Raw genomic sequence first — 21,828 nt, 5'->3', positions numbered from 1 at the left:
CTGAATCTGCTCCATTGCACTGCCCTATATTCAACCAAACAACAGTATTCAGCCAAACAACACTATTTCTCTTCTCTGAATTCTTTTTTTCCCGTGGATTCTTTCTGATGTTTCTACTCCCAAAAAATCCATTCCATGACTTAGCTGTCATTATCATTGCCTTCCCTCATGATGTTCACATATACCACCTAACATCTAAACCAAAGACAGTACTCCAAGAAAAGAAAGCTATAGACCAATACCCATCATGAATATAGCTCTAAAAACCCTTAATAAAATATTACTAAATAGAATTCAACAACATATAAAAAGAATTATGCACCACGACCAAGAGGAGTTTGCCCCAGGGATGCAAGGCTGGTTCATTACTGGTAAATCAATCAATGTAATCCATCATATTAACAGGCTAAAGAAGAAAAAAAATTACACAACCATATAATTGATGCAGAAAAATCATTTGACAAAATTCAACACTTGTTCACAATAAAAACACTCAGAAAACTAGGAATTAAGATTATATTTAATAGTGAAAGACTGAATGCTCTTGCCCTAAAGGAGGAACAAGGAAAAAAAGTCTGCTCTCATCACTCCTATTCAACACGATAATGGAAGTTCTTGCTAGTGCAATAAGGCAAGAAAAGGAAATAAAAGACATACATATTGAAAAGGAGGAAATAAAACTATCCTTATTTGCAGATGACATAATGGCCTATGTAGAGAATCTCATGGAATCTATAAAAAAATCTTAGACCTAATAAGTGCGTTCAACAAGGTTGCAAGGTCAACATAAATCAACTCTATTTCTGTATCAAAGCAATGAACACATGGAAACCAAAATTAAAAAAATGCCATTTAAATATAAATTTAACAAAACATGTATAGGATTTACATGCTAAAAACTATAAAACACTGATAAAGGAAATCATAGAAGGGGCACCTGGGTGGCTCAGTCAGTTGAACGTCAGACTCTTGGTTTTGGCTCCGGTCATGATCTCAGGGTGGTGAGATCAAGCCCCACGTCAGGCTCCATGCTCAGCATGCTGGAAATTCTCTCCCTTTCCCTCCCCCTCGGCCCCTCCCTCTGCTCACACGTGCTCTTTCTAAATAAATAAATAAAATCTTTTTAAAAAGGGAAATCAAAGAAGATATAAGTAAATGGGGAAACACTGTGTCCATGGATTAGAAGACTCAAGATAGTATAGGTGTCAATTCTCCCTAAATTGATGTACAGGTTTAACACAATTCCTTCAAAATTCCAAGACTTTCTGTAGATATAGACAAGATTAACCCAAAACTTACATGGAAAGGCAAAGGAACTAGAACAGCTAAAAATTTTTGAAAGAAGGAAAAATAGAGGGGCGCCTGGGTGGCTCAGTCATTAAGCGTCTGCCCTCGGCTCAGGTCACGATCCCAGGGTCCTGGGATCAAGCCCTGCATCAGGCTCCCTGCTTGGCGGGAAGCCTGCTTCTCCTTCTCCCACTCCTCCTGCTTGTGTTCCCTCTCTCACTGTCTCATAAATAAATAAAATCTTTTAAAAAAAAAGAAGAAAAAATAGAGGAATCACTCTGATGTCAAGACTTATTATACAGCTAAAGTAATCAAGACTGAACGGTACTGACTGAGAGACAGACACATAAATCAATGGAACAAACTAGAACTGCCAGAAATAGACCTACACAAATACAGCTAATTAATTTTTGATAAAGGTTCAAAAGCAATACAATGGAAGGATAGTCTTTCCAATAAATGGTCTTGGAGCAAATGGGTAACCACAGACAAAAACATGAACCTCAACCTAAATTTTGTACTTTACACAAAAATGAACTCAAGACAGATCACAGATTTAAAATTTTAAATGTAAAACTATAAAATCTTTATTATTTTTTTTAAAGATTTTATTTATTTATTTGACACAGAGAGAGAGAGCACAAGTAGGCAGATCAGCAGACAGAGGGAGAAGGAGAAGCAGGCTCCCTGCTGAGCAGAGAGCTCAATGCAGGGCTCAATCCCAGGACCCTGGGATCATGACCTGAGCCGAAGACAGACACTTAACCGACTGAGCCACCCAGGCACCCCGAAACTATAAAATCTTTAGGAGATAACAAAAGAAAATCTTCACAGCTTAAGATTAAATAAAATTCTTAGACTTGATACCAATAGTATAATCCAAGAAAGAAAAAAATCAATAAACCGGACTTCATCAAAATTGTAAACTTTTGCTTTGTGAAAGATCCTGTTGAAAGAATGAGAAGACAAGCTACAGACTGGGAGAACGTATTTATATCACATATCTGACAAAGTAGAATATATAAAGAACTCTTAAAACAACAGTAAAAAATTTAAAATCCAATTAGAAAATGGGCAAAAGGCATAAGGAAACATTTCCTCAAAGAGGATATAGAGATGGCAGATAAGCACCTGAAAACATGTTCTACATCATTATCCATTAGGGAAATGCAAATTAAAACCACAATGAGATATCACTATACATCTATTAGAAAAGCTAAAATAACAAACACTGACAATACTAAAATGCTGCGGAGGATTCAGAGAAACTGGATCATTCATAAATTTCTAAAGGAAATTAAAGAAGACACCAATAATGGAAATACATCCATGTTCGTGACTGGAAGCCTTCATATTGTTAAACTGTCAATTCTACAGAAAGTGATCTATAGATTCGGCACAATCCCTATCAAAATCCCAATGATGTTTTTTGTAGAAATAGAAAAATCCATCCTAAAATTCATAGGAAATCTCAAGGGACCCAGAATAGTCAAAACCATGTTGAAAAAGAAGGACAAAGAAAGCTGGAGGACACACTTCCTGAGTACAACAGTAACTACAAAGCTATGGTAATCAAAACAGTGTGGTACTGGCATAAAGACAGACATACTGAACAATGGAATGGAATAGAGAACTCAGAAATAAACTCTTTTTGTGACTGGCTTATTTCACTCACTATAATATCCTCACAGTCAAATGATTTTTCACAAGGGTACCAAGACCATGCACTGAGAAAGGACAATTTCTTTTTAAGATTTTATTCATTTGACAGAGGGAGGGAGAGAGAGAGAGGGCACAAGCAGGGGGAGGGGCAGGCAGAGGGAGAGGGAAAAGCAGGCTCCCCAATAAGCAGAGAGCCCAATGGGGGGCTTGATTCCAGGACCCTGGTATCATGACCTGAGCTGAAGGCAGACACTTAACCAACTGAGCCACCCAGGCCCCCCAAAAGGACAATTTTTTTCAACAAATGGCTTTGGGAACACTGTATTATCTACATGAGGAAGACAAATTTGGACCTTACTTTACATCATATATAAAATTTAACTCAAAACAGAAAAAAGACCTAAATGTAAACCTGAAAACTGTAAAACTTTTAGAAGAAAATATATGGGAAAAGCTTCATGAAACTAGATTTGGCAATGATTTATTGCTATGACACCAAAAGCACAAATAAAATAGAAAATACGTAAATCAGACTTCATAAAAATTAAAACCTTACATTCACAGAAGGACACAATCAACAAAGTGAAAAGGCAAACCACAGAATGGGAGGAGATATCTGCAAATCATGTATCTGGTAAGAGACTAATATCCAGAATATATAAAGCACTCCTACAATTCAACCATACACACACACACACACACACACACAAACCCATTCAAAATAGGCAAAAGACTTGAATACACATTTCTCTAAAGAAGATATATGAATGACCAATAAGCACATGAAAAGATGTTTAACATCACTAATCATGAGGGAAATGCAAATCACAACCAAAAGGAGATACTAATCCCACACAAATTAGGATAACTACTATTAAAAAAAAAGAAAACAACAAAAAAGGATCAGGAGAAATTGGAACCTCTGGGCACCGCTGGTGGGAATGTAAAACTGTAGCTGCTGTGGAAAACAGTATGGCAGTTCCTCAAAAAATTAAAAATAGAGGGATGGGGGAGGCAAAAATTTTAAAATAGAATTATTTTATAATCCAGAAATTCCACTTCTGGGTATATATCCAAAAAAAAAAAACCGAAAAGGATTTGAAGAGATATTTGTATACCCATGTTCACAGCAGCAATATTCGCTATAGTCAAAAGGCAGAAGTAAGTATCTATTGACATGAATAAACAAACTCTGTTATATACATACAGTGGAATATTATTCAATCTTAAAAGAAAGGAGATTCTGAAACATGCTAAAAACACGAATGAACCTTGAAGACATTATAGTAAGTGAAAAATAAGCCATTCACAAAAAGACAAATATCATATGATTCCATTTTTACGAGATACCTACAATATTCAAATTTATAGAGACAGAAAGTACAGTAGTGGTGCTGGGCTGGGGGAAAGAAGTGGGGTTACTGTTTAATAGGTACAGAGTTTTGTAAGATGAAAAGAGTTCTGTGGGTGAATAGTGGGATTGTAGCACAACAATATGAATGTACTTAATGTCGTTAAACTGTCCATTTAAAAAATGGTTAAAATGGTAAATTTTGTTACAAGTGTTTCACCACAATTAAAAAAATTTTTTAAGTTAAAAAAAGTCAATGTCACGTAAAACAAAAACAGAGAGGGAGAACTCTTCTAATGTGAGAGATTAAATAATAATAATAGCAATGTAATGTAAAAACCTTAATTTGATTAAAAAAAAAAACAGGGAAATATCCCTGAGACATCTGGAAAAATTTGAATATGGACTGGGTATTTGATGGTAGTAGGGAATTACTGTTAATTTTCTTAAGTGAGATGTTATTGTATTTATACCTAAAATGTCCTTTTTTTTTTTTTTTTAGCAGATACATGAGGAAGTACTTAGAAATGTCATGATATCTGTAACTCACTTGAAAAGGGTTTAACAGAAAACCAGAATGAGGAAAAGAAAAGAAAAATAAAGATAACACACACAGCAAACTGTTAAAAATTACTGACTCTAAGTGGTAGGTATATCAAGTATTCCCCATACTACTCTTTCACCTTTTCTGTATTGTTTGAACATTTTCTTAATAAAAATCTGGGGCTGGAGGTAAGGGTGGAAGCAACTGAAGGTTTTAGAAGCAGCAGAACAGAAACTGCAAGACGATCAAGATTAAAGCAAGAAACCTTCTCTCCCTGGGAAATGGATGTCTGCCCCCCTTCACTCTTTCATGTTTACTACAAGATCAATCTTGCAATAATTCTCTGCACTAGAAATATTTCATCAACTTGGTCCTTTGGCCCATTTCCTAACCCCTATGAACAGTAGACAGACTGCCAAGGTTACCAAGAGCTCTTTGGTTTTCAAACTAACAAGCAGCCAGTGACAAAAAGCATGAATCCGTCATGTGACCAGGAAATAAACAGCTCCCCCAACTACTGCTGTGGAAAGCCAAGACAATACTGAGAATAGGAGCAAAAAGCGTTTCTTTTCCACAAGTATCTTGGGCAAATAAAGTGGAAGCATTTAAAATATAGAAAGACCTTCCTCTTCCCAGAGTAAAACACTATTCTAATTAGTATCTCTTATTTTCCTGTCAAATGAGTAAAACTAAATTCAGTTCCTTTATACATTTTCGTGCTTCCCAAATTTAATTCTTAACCAGAACATAGCCTATTATTTGTCACTGAACCATTAAACTTGTCACTTATTGAAATACTTACCTATTAAAAAAAAACCCAGTAAGTATAGAGAAAACCACAATCACCGGTATTCTCAGCACCCAGAATTAGCCTCTATTAACATTTTGGCATACTTGCTTTTATCTACCTTAGTGCCACATATAAAATATTTATTATCCTTTTTTTGATGAAAAGAAGTGGAATATTAAAACTGTCATTGCTCCTGACCCCCAGAGGTCACCACTGAGCTTGTTGTATATCCACCAGTCTTTTCTTCTTTCTTCCCCCAATAGAAACTTTCAAACATACACCAAATCCAGCAAGAGAACTGCCCTCTAGCTTCCAGGTTTACCTGGGCACTGCTAGCACATCCTGGGTAGGTAGATGGCCTGACGTCACCATGACTTTACAAAGTTCCTCTTTCAGAGTACCTGGAGTCTCAGCAGACCCCCTAATGTGGTTTATGTCAAATATGCTGCTTGTATACTATACTTTATTTCTGACTTTCATTGGGTTCACACTCAGAATCTAGACAGAATAGATGATAAAGTGAAGAAGCCAGACCTAAACAGAAGCAGTTTACCCAAAATCACAAGGCTGAGCCAGGCTTAGCAGCACCAAAATGTGAGTCACCAGATACCTTAACTCTGAACTTTTCCTTTCTGCTACACCTCACTGATGCCACAGACACAGAGTTTCTGAATTCTAAACAGTCCGTCATCTCTGTTTTTCCCATCTTCGGTTTTATAATAGTTAATTCACTGCTCACTGCTTTTACAAGTTACTGTATACACAGCCAGGTATATTTTCTTGTTTGTATTTCATTATCCTGGTTCCCTGGAAATGGACAAAAAAACCTGAAAATTTTATTTTTGCCTGTTTTTTCCTCCATAAGTGACTTTATGTTAACTTTATTTTCAAAATTAAATAATTAATGAACATATTGTCCTTATATTCTGAATGCTTTGTGTTTTGATTGTTTTACAAAGTGAATCCTCATACTAATCTGGTTCACCTTATAGAAAACTGCTGGGAGCAATTTGGTGTGAATCTCAGTAATGTATAGTTTGGGTGAGTTTTTTGGGGGGGGGGATGGATTGCTTTTACATAAAATCATAATCATGAGATACATAACTGCTCTGCAACATGCCTTTTTCACTTAACATTATGCCTTAAGGCCTTTCCAAGTTAGTACATAGAACTCAACTGCATTTTTAAAAGTGCCATACTGTATTCTTTTGTTTTTATTTAACCAGCCACTCTGATTAACATTCAGGATATTTATTATTTTTGCAATAGCAAACTGCTTCAAAGAATAACTATATCCATCTTTGGCACTGCAAAAATTTCTGCAGAGATCTAAAAAGTAGCACTGCCAGTTTAAGAGGTATCTGCATTTTAAATTTTGACAGACGTTGCCAAATTGTTTTCTTAAAACAGTCACCTACAATATACCAGACTACCTGTTTCCCCATAACTTTCTAAACCATGTGTTATCACTCTTCAACTAATTTTCATTATCATACTTTTACATTTCTCCCTAATCTCTAGGGAGACTGTCAGATGTTTATTGATCATCTATATTTCCTTTTCTGTGAATGCATATTCTTGTTCTTTACCCATTTTCTATTTACTCATGGGGAGGTTCTGAATAATTAATATATTCCATATTTTAAAAGTCGTATTTTGGTCATATGCTGCAAATATTTTCTTTAAACTTCTAGACTTGGTTTATGGTATCTTTTTTCATGCAGAGCTGTCAAGTTTTATTTAACTAAATCTGCCTAACTCTAGCTTTAGGCTTAGGAGTTTTAGGTCTTCCTTTTGTGTCTTCCCACTCAGTATTATAAAAAAAAATAAAATGCCAATTACTTAATTTTATTTGGGTGTGTGTTTTAAACATTTAGCTCTTTGCTTCTCTGGAACTTGCTTTTTTACTTTTGTGAAGTGGGAATATAACTGTATTATTTTATTTTATTTTATTTATTTGAGAGACAGAAAGCATGAGGCAGAGGGAGAGGAAGAAGCAGACTCCACGCTGAGCAGGGAGCCTGAAGCTGCTCGATCCCAGGACCCTGGGATCATGACTTGAGCAGAAGGCAGATGGTTAACCGACTGAGCCACCCAGGTACCCCAATATAACTGCATTTTTCCTCCAAAATATAAATGATTGTTCCAAGACCACATATTGACCCTTTTCATCCTCTGATGTAGAATGCCACTTTCAGCATATGTTAAATTATTATATAAAGTGGGATCCATATTTTTGATCCTTATTTGATCTATTTATTCTCTCAGAAATAGTACACTTAAAAATAATAAAAAATTATTAATTGAACTTTGTAATAAATGGATTATTTTTATATCTTATAGAGCGAGTTCTATCATTGTTTTATTTTTTTTTAAGATTTTATTTATTTGAGAGAGTGAGACAGAGAGAGCCCAAGAGGGGGTAGGGTCAGAGGGAGAAGCAGACTCCTTGCTGAGCAGGGAGCCTGATGTGGGACTCGATCCCGGGACTCCGGGATCATGACCTGAGCCAAAGGCAGTCGTTTAACCAACTGAGCCACCCAGGCACCCCTCTATCATTGTTTTAAAGATCATGGCTTTTACTGAACATTTTCTTTTCTTTTTTTTAATTATTTAAAAAAAATTTTTTTTAAAGATTTTATTTATTTATTTGACAGGGACACAGCGAGAGAGGGAACACAAGCAGGGGGAGCGGGAGAGGGAGAAGCAGGCTTCCTGCAGAGCAGGGAGCCCGATGCGGGGCTTGATCCCAGGACCCTGGGATCATGACCTGAGCCGAAGGCAGACGCTTAACGACTGAGCCACCCAGGTGTCCTCTTTTCTTTTTTTTTTTTTTTTAAAGATTTTATTTATTCATTTGAGACAGAGATACAGAGAGAGAGAGAGAGAGCATGAGCAGTGGGAGAGGCAGAGGGAGAGGAAGAAGCAGACTCCCCGCTGAGTCAGGAGCCCGATGTGGGACTCGATCCCAGGACCCTGGGATCATGACCTGAGCCGAAGGCAGATGCTTAACCATCTGAGCCACCCAGGCGCCCCGTCCTCTTTTCTTTTTTAAAAAAGATTTTATTTAGGGGTGCCTGGGTGGCTCAGTTGTTAGGCGTCTGCCTTTGGCTCAGGTCATGGTCCCGGGGTCCTGGGATCAAGCCCCACATCAGGTTCCCTGCTCAGCGGGAGCCTGCTTCTCCCTGTCTAGCTCCCCCAGCTTGTGTTCCCTCTCTCACTGTCTCTCTGTCAAACAAATAAATAAAATCTTAAAAAAAAAAAAAAGATTTTATTTATTTGTTAGAGAGAAAACATGAGTGGAAGGGAGAGGGAGAAGCTGACTCCCCACTGAGCAGGGAGCCCGATGTGGGCTTGATCTCAGGACCTGAGCCAAAGGCAGATGCTTAACCATCTGAGCCACCCAGGCACCCCTGAACACTTTTTCTTTTTTAAAAAGATTTTATTTATTTTTCAGAGAGAGACCATGGAGAGCGCAAGCAGGGGGGGTAGCAGGCAGAAGGAGGAGCAGGCTCCCTGACAAGCAAGGAGCTCTGTGTGGGACTCCATTGCAGGACCCTGGGATCATGATCGGAGTGAAAGCAGATGCTTAACCAACTGAGCCACCCAGGGTCCCTGAACATTTTCTTTTTAAGATGAATTATAAAATCAGTTTGTCAAGTTCCAGAAAAATTCCCATTGAGAATTTGTATTATGATCATACTGAATTTGGACAGCACTGAGCTCCCTACTCAGGAACAAGATATATCTCTCCATTCATTCCTCTCCTGTTTTATGTCTTTCTGTCAAGTTTTATATTTTTATTTATATAAGTTTTACACATTTCTTATTAGATTGATTCCTAAAGTTTTTGTTCCCATTTTGAATACCATCTTGAATCCATTACCTTTTTCAAACAATTTGATAAAATCAGTTCTAATAGTTTTATCTATTATCATAGTTTTCCAAGCACTAAATCATAGTGGGTTTTTTTTTTTTTTAAAGATTTTATTTATTTATTTGACAGAGAGAGACACAGTGAGAGAGGGAACACAAGCAGGGGGAGTGGGAGAGGGAGAAGCAGGCCCCCCGCCGAGCAGGGAGCCTGATGCGGGGCTCGATCCCAGGACCCTGGGATTATGACCTGAGCCGAAGGCAGACGCTTAACGACTGAGCCACCCAGGCACCCCAATCATAGCGGTTTTATCTCTTCAATATTTACAGCTTTTATTCCAACTCATTAATTCATCATGTTTTTACTGAGCACCTACTGTGTGTTAGGCACTGGTTATTCAAGAGCCGGGGGGGGGGACTTAGCAATTAATAAAAGGGCAAAAACCCTTGGGATGAAAATACTAGAATTTACATTTCTTTTTTTTTTTTTTTCAGAACTTACACTTTCTTTTTTACACAGAGCTCGAGCTCACAACCCTGAGATCAAGATCTGAGCTGATATCAGGAGTCAGACGCTTAACCGACTGAGCCACTCAGGAGCCCCTAGAACTTATATTCTAATTGGGAAATGAGTGAGGGAGAAATAAAAATAAATAGGAAAAGTACAGTTATCATATGATGATAAGTGGAGGACTGAGAGTCCTAAGAGAAGGATGGGTTGCCGTTTTAAAGAGAGATATTAGGAAAGGTTTTACTGAGAGGACATTTGCATAAAGACCTAAAGGAAGCTAGAGAGGAAGCTGCACAGTAAGTGCAAAGGTCCGGAAGCAGCAATGTTTACAGCAAAGTGAGGAAGACAGTAGTAACAGGAGATGAAGGCGGGGGAAGGTGGAAACTGGATTAGAGTCTTGTCAAAGTTCATGATTTGAGATTTTTCTTGGAGTGTTTTGAAAAGAGGGATGACTTATATAAGATGATTTATATTTTTATAAGATGACTTTATTTACTGTATTGGAAACAGACCAAAGGGGGACAAGAGTTGAACCTGAGAGACCAATTAAGAGCCTACTACAAGAAGTAGATGATTATCTCTTTTGCTTATCATTTTTCTTATTAAGTAGGCTCCATGCCTAGCATGGAGCCCAATGCAGGGCTTGAACTCACAACCCTGATTCAAGACCTGAGCTTATATCAAGAGTCAAATGCTTAACCAACTCAGCCACCCAAGTGCCCCTCTTTTGCTTATCTTATTATATTAGCTGAAACCTTATTATGTTACTTGATTTAAATCAAGAATGAATATTAAATTTTAAGTAGATTTTGGGGGGCATCTACTAGTCTGTTAATTTCATTGATAGATTTTATTTATTTATTTATTTAATTTATCAGAGAGAGTGAGAGAGTACAACAAGCAGGGGAAGCAGCAGAGGGAGAAGCAGGCTCCTCACTGAGCAAGGAGCCCAATGTGGGACTCGATCCCAGGATCCCGGGATCATGACCTGAGCCAAAGGCAGACATTTAACTGACTTAGCCACCCAGGCGTCCCTCATTGATAGACTTCCTGATGATGAACAACTCTTGCATTTCTGGGACAAATTCTACTTATGTGTAAAGTTGTTTTACCATACTTCTAGATTCAATATACTATTGTGTTGTTTTTTTTTAAAAGATTTTATTCATTTATTTGAGAGAGAGAGCACATGAGAGGGGGGAGGGTCAGAGGGCGAAGCAAACTCCCCGCCGAGACGGGAGCCCACTGCGGGACTCGATCCAGGGACTCCAGGATCATGACCTGAGCCGAAGGCAGTCGCTTAACCAACTGAGCCACCCAGGCGCCCTCAATATACTATTGTTTTATTTAAATGTTTCATTTGTAGTTCTCCTTTGTGTTCTCCTTGTTAAGTACCAGGATTATGCCAGCCTCAGAAAGCAAGTGGCAAGTTTTCTGAGGTATGTACTGAACTCCGCATGCTTTCCACTTCTACCTCCCCTGATAACTAACACTGGGCTCCTACTTGGCCACCGTTTCCAATTCTGACTTACCCAGGAGCAAGTCAGGGCAACTGGAGTCCTTACCAGGGATTTCCCCATTTTAGACCTGGAAGAGAAATGGCCTCTAGGGTCATAGCACAGGAAGAATGTGTATTTGGGGTTGTATGGATAGAGGCAACTATTCTGATAGAAGAGTTTTGGTTCCAGTTCTTGAGGCCCTAGTTTCTGCACCTCTTCCTGTAGGAAGTCTATATCCCTATTATTCCTTCTAGTCACATAAGGCAATGCATTCTTTTTACTTAAAACCTTTGAGTTGGGTTTCTGTCATTTGCAACAGAAAACATTCTTAATACAAAATCAATCCCAACATTTAGGGATGAAGCATACAGACATCTATAACTTTAAAAAGCATTACAGGGGCACCTGGGTGGCTCAGTCGTTAAGCGTCTGCCTTCAGCTCAGGTCATGATCCCAGGGTCCTGGGATCAAGCCACGCATCAGGCTCCCTGCTCGGCGGGAAGCCTGCTTCTCCCTCTCCCACTCCCCCTGCTTCTCCCTCTCCCACTCCCCCTGCTTGTGTTCCCTCTCTTGCTGTCTCTCTCTCTCTATCAAATAAATATATAAATAAATCTTAAAAAAAAAAGGCATTACAATATAAGATGGATTGATGGATAGAGGAATGGATATATAATGCAAATACAGCAAATATATTAAAAGTGTAGAATCTAGGTATGGATACACATGAATACCACTGAACAATTCTTTCAACTTTTCTTATGAACATTTTCATAATAAAATGCTGGGGGGAAAATCAACTGTAAGACTAATATAAACAAGCCTTATCAGCATTAATTTGGACTTCAGGTACTGATTAAAAGGAGCTACTGTAGGACTACTAGGGTTTAAGAAACTTGGCCCTGAGTTAAAGTGGCAATTATTTACTCCCCTTGCAAAACTAGAGACTTGGGGGGTGTCTGGCTGCTCAGTCAGGGGAGCATGTGACTCTTGATCTCAGGCTTGTGAGTTCAAGCCCCACACTGGGTGTGGGGATTACTTGAAAATAAAATTAAAAATAAAAAGAACACCCCCCCCCCCAAAAAAAAAACAACCCTAGAGACTTGGAAGAAAGGCAAAAGGCAGGATGTGTGGCAAGGCAATAAATGTCATTTCCCACCAATGTCTTTGCTGGGGCAACAACTTGCAATGGAAAAAGCAATGCCAATGTTAAAACATGGTTAACCACTGACCATAAGTGACTCGAACTGAAAGGACATATACATACACACACAAGATATGAATGAGAAATGCACTGGCATCATTAAATATTTGATGACTTTAATTTTCTCCCAGCACTTTCATGGAGCTCACCAGAGTCATTAGTAATCCTAAGCAATATAAATTTCATTCCATATTGTTATCTCCCTATGGGAGAGACGTTTACCCAATCCATATCCATTCTCCCATTCTTTTTAACTCACAGTACCCCAATTTTATTTGGGGCAGCAATGGCCCAGTTCCTCTGCTTCTAGAGCTGACCAATGAGACATGCAGAAGCCAACATGTGGAAGCTTCTGGAGAAACTCTCTGAAGGGAAAGAACCGACTTAACTAGGAGAACTGTCCTTTCTCCTTCCCCTTGCCTGACAGACATTATAGCTGGAGTTCTTCCAGCCATTTTGTGACCATGAAGCCATGGAATCCACTTGCTAAGAACACCAAAATACACAGAAGAGGCCTGGTTCCCTCCCTGATGACTTTATATAAGGACTAGCCTGCTCTCCTTAGACAGACATCTTTTGCAAAAAAAAATAAACCCTTAAGTCATTATTGTTAAGCATTTTTTATCAGCTGCCAAACGTAGCTCCAACCATTAGGCCACCTTATCTAAAATGGGTAAAACTGGTGCCCAATTGCAATTCAAGTCTACACATATTTCATGAACTGGGGTTTATAAGACACTCCACAAAATTCAAGAAGTTCAGAAAATGCTACCTGCCACAAGTGGAAAATGTTATCTGGAAGTCTGTTCATGATATTCTGGTGTAACAACATCTTATTTTCCATTTTCTTCCTTTTCTCTGTCTTTCTCTGAGCATTTCCTCACACAGTCTGCTCTTTGTAAAGTCAGTTTCACAAGTCTTCATTCAGAAAGCATCCACAATTACTTTCCCTCACTTCGACTATTAAATGCATGCCAAATATAAATGCAATGTGGGATCCTTGATTGGATCTTAGAGTAGAAAAAAGTCGTTAGTGGGAAAACTGGGGAAATTCAAATAAATAGTCTGGAGTACTAAAAGCCAAGTAAACAAAAGTTTACTTAGTAAATTAAAGCACTATACTAGTATTAATTTCTTAGTTTTGATAAATGCACGTGGTTATATGTAAGATGTTAACATTAGAGTAAGCTGGATGAAGGCTATATAAGAACACTCTGTACCATATTTGCAACTCACCTATAAATCTAAAATCATTTATTTCAAAATAAGAAGTTGAAAATGAAAAACATGCCAAATGAGTTGACTTTTCCTCAAACCAGGGCTCAAAATCACAGATAAAAGTTTTTGTTTGTTTTTTTTAAAGATTTTTATTTATTTATTTGACAGAGAGAGACACAGTGAGAGAGGGAACACAAGCAGGGGGAGTGGGTGAGGGGGAGAGAGAAGCAGGCTTCCCGCTGAGCAGGGAGCCCGATGTGGGGCTGGATCCCAGGACCCTGGGATCATGACCTGAGCCAAAGGCAGACGCTTAACGACTGAGCCACCCAGGCGCCCCCACAGAACACCCCACATTGCAAACCCTTTTTCTTTTCCTTTTTTTAAACTTTCAGGGCAAAACAACAATAATTTAAGCTGTGTAACTCTGTAGGGCATCTGCATCTCATTCACTCCCTTCTCTAAAAATTAGAACATGACAGAAAAGCCCAAGAGCTATGAAACATTTTCAGGATACTGTACATTATTAATGCCACCATATTCACTAAATTAAGAGTCCTCAGTACACAGTCATCCCAGATACAAGTGAGAAGGCAGATACTCAGACCTCTACCTCTGGGTAGGAAATAAGACCATAAAAGCCTAACTAAGCAAACCCTCTTTGCTTTTACAGGCACCACACCAAGCCTCCCCGGCCAGCATCTAAGCAAGTATACTGGAGGTAAAGCTTTGCATTTTCAGATATACAATGCTTTGCATTCTGAGTTTTCTTAAGGCAATACCCATCTGTACAATATCAATTATTATTTCTGTGTATCTGTAAACCCAACAGAGTACCATGGGTATTGGCTATTGGCCAATAAATATCACCTGAAGAGATAACTTGCCCTTGTGAGGCTTTACTGAAGTGCTCTCTGTAGAACATCACCATCATAAACCACTGCTCACCATCTAGCTCACATGTGATTCTTCATTCTCTGAACACCTATGAAATTTAACATAGCCCACATCTTCAACTGTAATTATTCTCTATTCATTCAATAAATAATTAATGCAAGCAATATTTCATAATAGCTTACAACAGCAGTTCATATTTACCGAATGCTGTCTATGTGCCAGACACTGATCTAAGTACTAGGGCAAGCAATGTGGGAAATGGCAATAAAAAATGGTCCCAGGCCTTTGGTATTCCAGAGATAACAAAGCAAGTCCTTCCTTGTTAGTCCCTTAACAAGGAAGAAATTCCACCTGTTCATGGTATAGAGGATCCCCAGCACAGGAACCCCTTAATCAGACTGTTTTGCTAGAGCACATCCTCCAATGGCTTCTTAATAAAGGGTGCATGTGAGGTCAAACTTTGAGAATTTTCATGTGTGAAATGTCTTTATCCATCCCTCACACCTGCTTGAGAGTATGGATGGATACTGAATTCTGGGAAGGAATCCATTTTCCTTCAGAAGGCACTGCTTCTCCATTATCTTCCAGTTTCCAATCTTGCTGCAATCCTCTGATTCCTGACCCTATCTATGTGATTTGCAGATATTCTTTTGACTTTATAGCACTCAAAAATTTCATGATGTTCTACCTTGGCATGGATATTTTTAAATTAGTTGTGCTGGACTATCGGAAAGTCCTTTTGATCTGGAAACTCATGTCCTCTGGTTTTGAGAAAATCAATCAATTAATTAATTAGTTTATTTAACTTCTTGCTTTATTTTATTTTGGCTGATTTCTTCATGCCATCAAACAAGAACCACCCGCTAGCCCTTCTTGTTACAAATACCTACAAACGTCTAGGTCATTCAGTTCTCCACATTCCCTAAAGATTTTTAGCTTCTCGTTCATTATCTCTTTTGCTATTACTACTCCCACCTTCACTCATGATAATTTCAGTAAGCACTAAGACAGGTAATCCTCCCACTATCCTTACCTCTCAGTTCTTTTACTCCTGTCTTCCAATGATGTCCTCTATCCTACTTGAGCCACACACTTCCACAGTGTCCACGTCCAAACAGCTCAACATAGCTGAAGGAAAAGCATACAACCGTGCTAACCGGGTCTCACCTTAAATTTATGATAACAAACAGCAAATGGGCACTTGTAGCTGCCTGGCAATCCTAAAACATTTCCTTATTTAACTCATTTTCCCCAACTCTCCTGGATGGATTTTACACCTTCTTTCTTCTCAAACTTCTAACACCTTCTCTATTCTTCATTTTTAGCTGAAGATCTGCCTTCTTATTTAACTGCAAATATAGAAGTAAACAGAAAAGAATTTTCACTTTCTTCCACCACCAAGCTACCAACACACTAGCATTTGGGTCTATATACTCACCACAGATGAACTGTCCATGCACCTATACAGCCTGAGGCCAATGTATCTATTTATGTCCTAGATCCCATTCCCTCTCACCTGCTCAAGGACTTCACTCCTGCAATTGTCCTTTCTTTTAATTATCATTTTCCTCTCTGTACTCCATCATCCCCATCAGCCTCAAATGTTTTAGGGAGACTATAATGTCTGTCCACCTAAAAACAAAAAGAACTCTAACACTTCTACCCTTCCAACGAGAGCCCTATTTCTCTGCTTTCTCTGATAGCCATAGCCCTATTATTCCGCTCTCTCTCACAGCCAAAGCCTTATTGCCCTGCTCTTCAATCCTTGAAACAACATCATTATGACTATCTATATGCACTGTCTTCAATTCTTCTCCTCCCATTTTCTCTTGAACCCAGTGCACCAAACCTGTTCTTTTTTTTTTTTTAATTTTTTTTTTTTTCTTAAGATTTTATTTATTTGCGAGAGAGACAATGAGAGACAGAGAACATGAGAGGGAGGAGGGTCAGAGGGAGAAGCAGACTCTGCTGAGCAGGGAGCCCGATGTGGGACTCGATCCCGGGACTCCAGGATCATGACCTGAGCCGAAGGCAGTCGCTTAACCAACTGAGCCACCCAGGCGCCCCCCTTTTTTTTTTTATAAAAGATTTTATTTATTTATTTGATAGAGAGAGCGAGAGAGTACAAGCAGGGGGAACAGTAGAGGGAGAGGGAGAAGCAGGCTCCCTGCCAAGCAGGGAGCCGGATGTGGGGCTCGATCCCAGGACCCTGGGATCATGACCTGAGCCGAAGGCAGACGCTTAACCATCTGAGCCACCCAGGCACCCCACCAAACCTGTTCTTGTCAAGGTCACCAATGACCTCTATGTTACCAAATATAATAATCTATTCTTAGTCCTCATCATCCCATCAATGGTACTTATCATTTGGCTTTCCAAGACTCCTGGATTCTTCTCCCATCTCAGAGGTAGGAAGCCACTTTCCATCAGAATTTGGAAACCACTGCTACACTGTCTTTCATAGACGGGATACCCCAGGGCTTGGATGTTGGTCTTTATCTACATTTGCTCCCAGGATCTCTATCTGGTCTCAAAGATTTAAATAAAAATGTGGGAGTCATCAGCATAGTACTTCCAATCCCAATCTTTCTCCTGAACTCCAGATTAATATACCCAAACTGCCTATCCAATCTCTCCATTTGGATATCTATTAGGCAACTCAAATGAATAAGGCCAAACCTGAACTCATTTTCTCCACAAAACTGCTCTAATTCCAGTGTTCCAGGTATCAGTAAATGGCAATTTCATTCTTCCAACAGTTGAGCTCAAAACTGACTATGCCTTCTTACATTATTGTTCCTTCAGCCCTATTTCTTCCTCAGTACTTATTTCTCAACACTCTGTATTATGATTTGTACTGTTTTTATCTCTTTCCACTTATAAAGGAGCTCTTTGAGGGCACTGGCCTACCTTATTTGTCTCACAACACCTAGCCCAGTGTATGTTGGATTATTTGTATAAAGAGGAGTAAAATTTAAACTGATAAACAAGTCCTGAGCAGGATCAGGTCCTTCTGCAGAAAGAGATTCTGAAGTAGGAAAGCATTATTTCAGCTATTTCCACTGGTTCCTTAGCACAAGTCAAGATATTACTTGGTAAGAACTCCAAAATCTCAGTGGCTTGAAACAATGAAGGTTTACTATTTGCTCTGCATGTCAAACATAAGTCACCTGGAAGTTTGCTTTGAGTCCCAGACTGATGGATTAGCCACTACCTGCAACACCAACAGTCACCACAGTAGAGGGAAAGATCGCGGCAAATCATACACCAGAAGCTTTTACCATGAAGGAATACACATCATTCCTGAACACACTGACTGACCAAAAGCAACTCATAAGGCCATACCCAACTTCAAGGGGGCAAGCAAGTATAATTATACCACATGCCCAGGTGGCGGAAACCAAAAATAGCTGATGAGCAGCACTGATGACTACCACATCCTGAAAAAGCAGCTTCTAGTTCTAAGCAACAGCATTTTAACTCCTGATCTCTATTCCCCATCTGTGAAAATGAACTCCATTGCTAGAAGGGAACCACACATTTGCAAAGTACTACCTATGGGTCTTTAGGAATGTAACTTCACCAGTTAGGCCTGCCTCTTTCATCACTCAGGAGTCAGAGTGCTGCAAAGAAGCCAAATATGGGTGACAGGAAAGTGCTGAGCCCATACCTGCCACTCAATGTCAAAAGTCAGGAAAAGGCGTGAATGGGTAAGAAAAGCATGTTCAGTTATGTAGAAGTAGAGTAAAAGAGGAGAACCCTGACTCAATTTCTTTTTCTTTTTTTAAAGATTTTATTTATTTATTTGACAGAGAGAGACAGCGAGAGCAGGAACACAAGCAGGGGGAGTGGGAGAGGGAGAAGCAGGCTCCCCGCGGAGCAGGGAGCCCGATGCGGGGTTCGATCCCAGAACCCTGGGATCACGACCTGAGCCGAAGGCAGACGCTTAACGACTGAGCCACCCAGGCACCCCCTGACTCAATTTCTTTTAACAAAGGTAAAACAGGCCTTGGGGTCCTTGCACTACCCTGTGTCTGAAGACCAACAAGTTTCACTCAAACCACTTGTTTTAAGATTCAGAGTTTACGGGCGCCTGGGTGGCTCAGTTGGTTAAGCGACTGCCTTCGGCTCAGGTCATGATCCTGGAGTCCCTGGATCTAGTGCCGCATCGGGCTCCCTGCTCAGCGGGGAGTCTGCTTCTCCCTCTGACCCTCCCCCCTCTCATGTACTCGCTCTGTCTCATTTTCTCTCTCTCAAATAAATAAATAAAATCTTTAAAAAAAAAAAGATTCAGAGTTTACGATTAATAAAGTTAGCCAACATTAAACAAAGAAACACTTATTTTGTAAAAATGCTGTGCACTGCCATGTTCCTAGAAACAAGGAAGGCAGCAGTTATTTTAGAGATGGATTTCACTGGGAAGCTTTTTTCTCCTAAAAGTTTCAAAGACTCAAGATTCCTAAGCTCAAAATGATCTGGGATGAACCCCAAGTCTATCTGGAGCTTAGATTTAATGGATGGCTGCTCCAAATTCTTAAGTATCCTGTGCAGGGGCGCCTGGCTAGCTCAGTCGGTAGAGCACGCAATTCTTGATCTCAGAGGCGTGAGTTGAAGCCTCACGTTGGGCATGGAGCCTACTTTAAAAAAAAAAGAAAAAAGAAGTATCCTGTGCAGTTTCTATTCTGTACAAAGTTCAGATACTTTCTAACAGTGAAAGTGGCTGCCAGAAATGTTAGGACAGATTGGAGATGGTTACCATAAGCAACTAAACACTTAGAACACAAGGAATTCCACTAAAGAGCGGAGCAGGAATTCAACCAATGTCACCTGCTAAATTAGAAGCAAATTAGGACTCCCAAATGCAACCATGGGTATCTAGCCCTACCTCTCCCAACCTTTATTCATTCAACAAACAGGGGTGGGGAAAGGAATGCCAAGAAGTAAGCGAGGGACAGGATTTTAAGATTTAGTTCTTGCTCTCCATGAATTTGTTCTTGTTAAAACAAAACGAAACAAAAAAACAGATTGGCGAGCAAAAAGTTAAAAATACAATGCCTTAAGTACCATAACAAGGATACAAGAAGAACCATTTTAACGTATAAGTTAACAATCTCCTTTCAAGGGAACAACATATTTGCTTTGCTAAGTTATTAAAATAGAGAAAAAGCAAAACAAAACAAAACAAAAAAAACCCCTCTTCTGGTTTAATGACAGTTTAGCAGATCCCAAAGCCTATTTCTCTCCCTCTTCTTTCTTCTCTCTCAACGATCTCTGCCGCAAATGCTCCTTCATTCCAACCTCCACACTCTGCTAACGGCCCCATAACAGCTCCATCGCAAACAATGCCCAGACTATCAAGGTCAGCCCCAAAGGCACTGGGAGCAGAAATCGGAAACGGGTCTTCCTATAACGAAAAGGGGCGGGGACCATCCCCATCCCGAGGCATCCAGGGGCTCCGTCTCTAGCCCCAGGGGCTTAGGGTCCGCCAATTCCTCAGCGGCTCGGGGTCCGCCAATTTTGGGGGTTCTAGGCCTCTTTTTCCTATTCATCCAGTTAGTTGTCTCTCCTGCGCCTCCCCCCAACCTGAGCTCCCTATTGTGGAAGGAGGGAGAGTCGCGATGCAGGCTGGGGCATGGGGAGGTGGGGGAACGCGCAATAGGGAAGATGCTGTCAGCGCGTATGTATGTAGGGGGCGGGAGGGGGGCACTCTTTAGGGATGATGCTGTCAAGGGGGAAGGCCCTAGAGAAGACCTACTGTATGGGGAGATTATAGGTAAACCGTTTCTGGGGAAACCTATTCGGGGGTTCTCCCCAAAGGAGCTACTGTGCGGGAAGGTCTCCACAGATAGGCGTTTCTGGGGGAAATATTCTAAGAGGAAGGCAAGTGAGTTACGCATAGAGAACCCACTGCAGAGGTTCTCCCCAGGGGAATCTTTCCTGGGAGAAACCTACAGGGACGGGGATGTCATAGTAGGGGGTTTCCACAGAGGTGCCGCTGTGGAGTTGTCTACAGGGGAGCCGCTGTGGGAGCCGCTACGCAGGGCGCAGTTCCTGGGGAAACGTCCCTCAGGCAGCCGTTTAGGGAAAACCATCTGCAAGGAAGCCATGTCGGACCACGCCCTGCGGCGGGAGGCGTCGCCCGACCCCAACAGCCCGCAAGCCCCGGCCCGGCCGCCCCTCTGTAGCCTCGGCCCCGCGTACCTGACGGAGGGCGACCCGCGGCCGGAGCCGCCGGGGGACCGCGTGCGGGGCAGCCCAAGCCGGTGCGGGGGGTACACGTCCATGGCGGCGAGCGGCGGAGGAGGACGCTGCCGCGGCGAGGGTCGCTCAGGCCCGCGGGGCAGCTGCAGGCCCGCTGCGGCCGGGCGGGGCGGCGGGGCGTGCCGGGTGGGCGGGGGGCGCGGCGCGCGGGGGCACGTCGGGGCGGAGACGGGGCCGGGTGCGCGCGCAAGGATCGTGGATGGGGGCGTCGGGGCCCGTTGGGCTGGGGGTGGGCGCACCGCCGCAGGGCCGCGCCCTCCTTACGCTGCGAGGCAGCCTGGCCGGACGTGGGGAGCGCGGGTCCCCAGGATGAGGGTTTCCACGCCGAGGCTCTGCCCTGTCCTCAGGCCCCGCATCATGGAGTGGGGCTCTCTGCTGCGCCCCCAGCCACGCACGCGGACGCGCCCGGGGGCGGGGCCTTGCTTCGCCCCGCCCCGCTCTGCCGGCTTCGGCCTCCAGCGAAGGCTTCCACAGCGGCAGCCAGGTCCCGGGGCCTGAGCACCTCCCACGTTCCGGTCTCGCTTCCCTAGATCTCCCAGGCGGGTGCCTCGCTACTCTTTCTTCACCCACTGCTAATTAACTGCTCACCCTCCCTTCAAACATCCAGCCGATTCCTAGCCGACTTCAGGTTAGCGGTGCGCTCACACTCATGCGCAGGGCATGGGCGTCAGGGTTTCATCGGTTCCAGGAGGATCCCTGCCTTTTACTGTTCAGATCCTGTCTGGACCTGTTTCAGA

The 21,828-nt window shown here is 41.3% G+C and overlaps 1 protein-coding gene across 3 annotated transcripts in view; it reads right to left on the bottom strand.

Moving 5' to 3' along the window:
* CUNH20orf194 (chromosome unknown C20orf194 homolog) overlaps positions 1-21,462 on the bottom strand; it is a 136,308-nt gene extending 114,846 nt beyond the window's left edge. For 2 of the 3 annotated variants that reach the window (XM_035005966.1, XM_035005967.1), the window contains exon 1: positions 21,356-21,462. In XM_035005966.1, the coding sequence (XP_034861857.1) occupies positions 21,356-21,450 (95 nt within the window). In that variant the 5' untranslated portion in view covers positions 21,451-21,462. Of the gene's footprint in view, positions 1-21,031; positions 21,237-21,355 lie in introns of those variants that run through there. The other variant, XM_035005968.1, reaches the window with a different exon arrangement.
* Positions 21,463-21,828: the final 366 nt, after the last annotated feature.

Source organism: Mirounga leonina, unplaced genomic scaffold (assembly GCF_011800145.1).
Source record: "Mirounga leonina isolate KUSES-001 unplaced genomic scaffold, KU_Mleo_1.0 Mir_150, whole genome shotgun sequence".
Taxonomy (NCBI): Eukaryota; Metazoa; Chordata; class Mammalia; order Carnivora; family Phocidae; genus Mirounga; species Mirounga leonina.
This window is presented reverse-complemented; position numbering and strand designations above follow the sequence as displayed.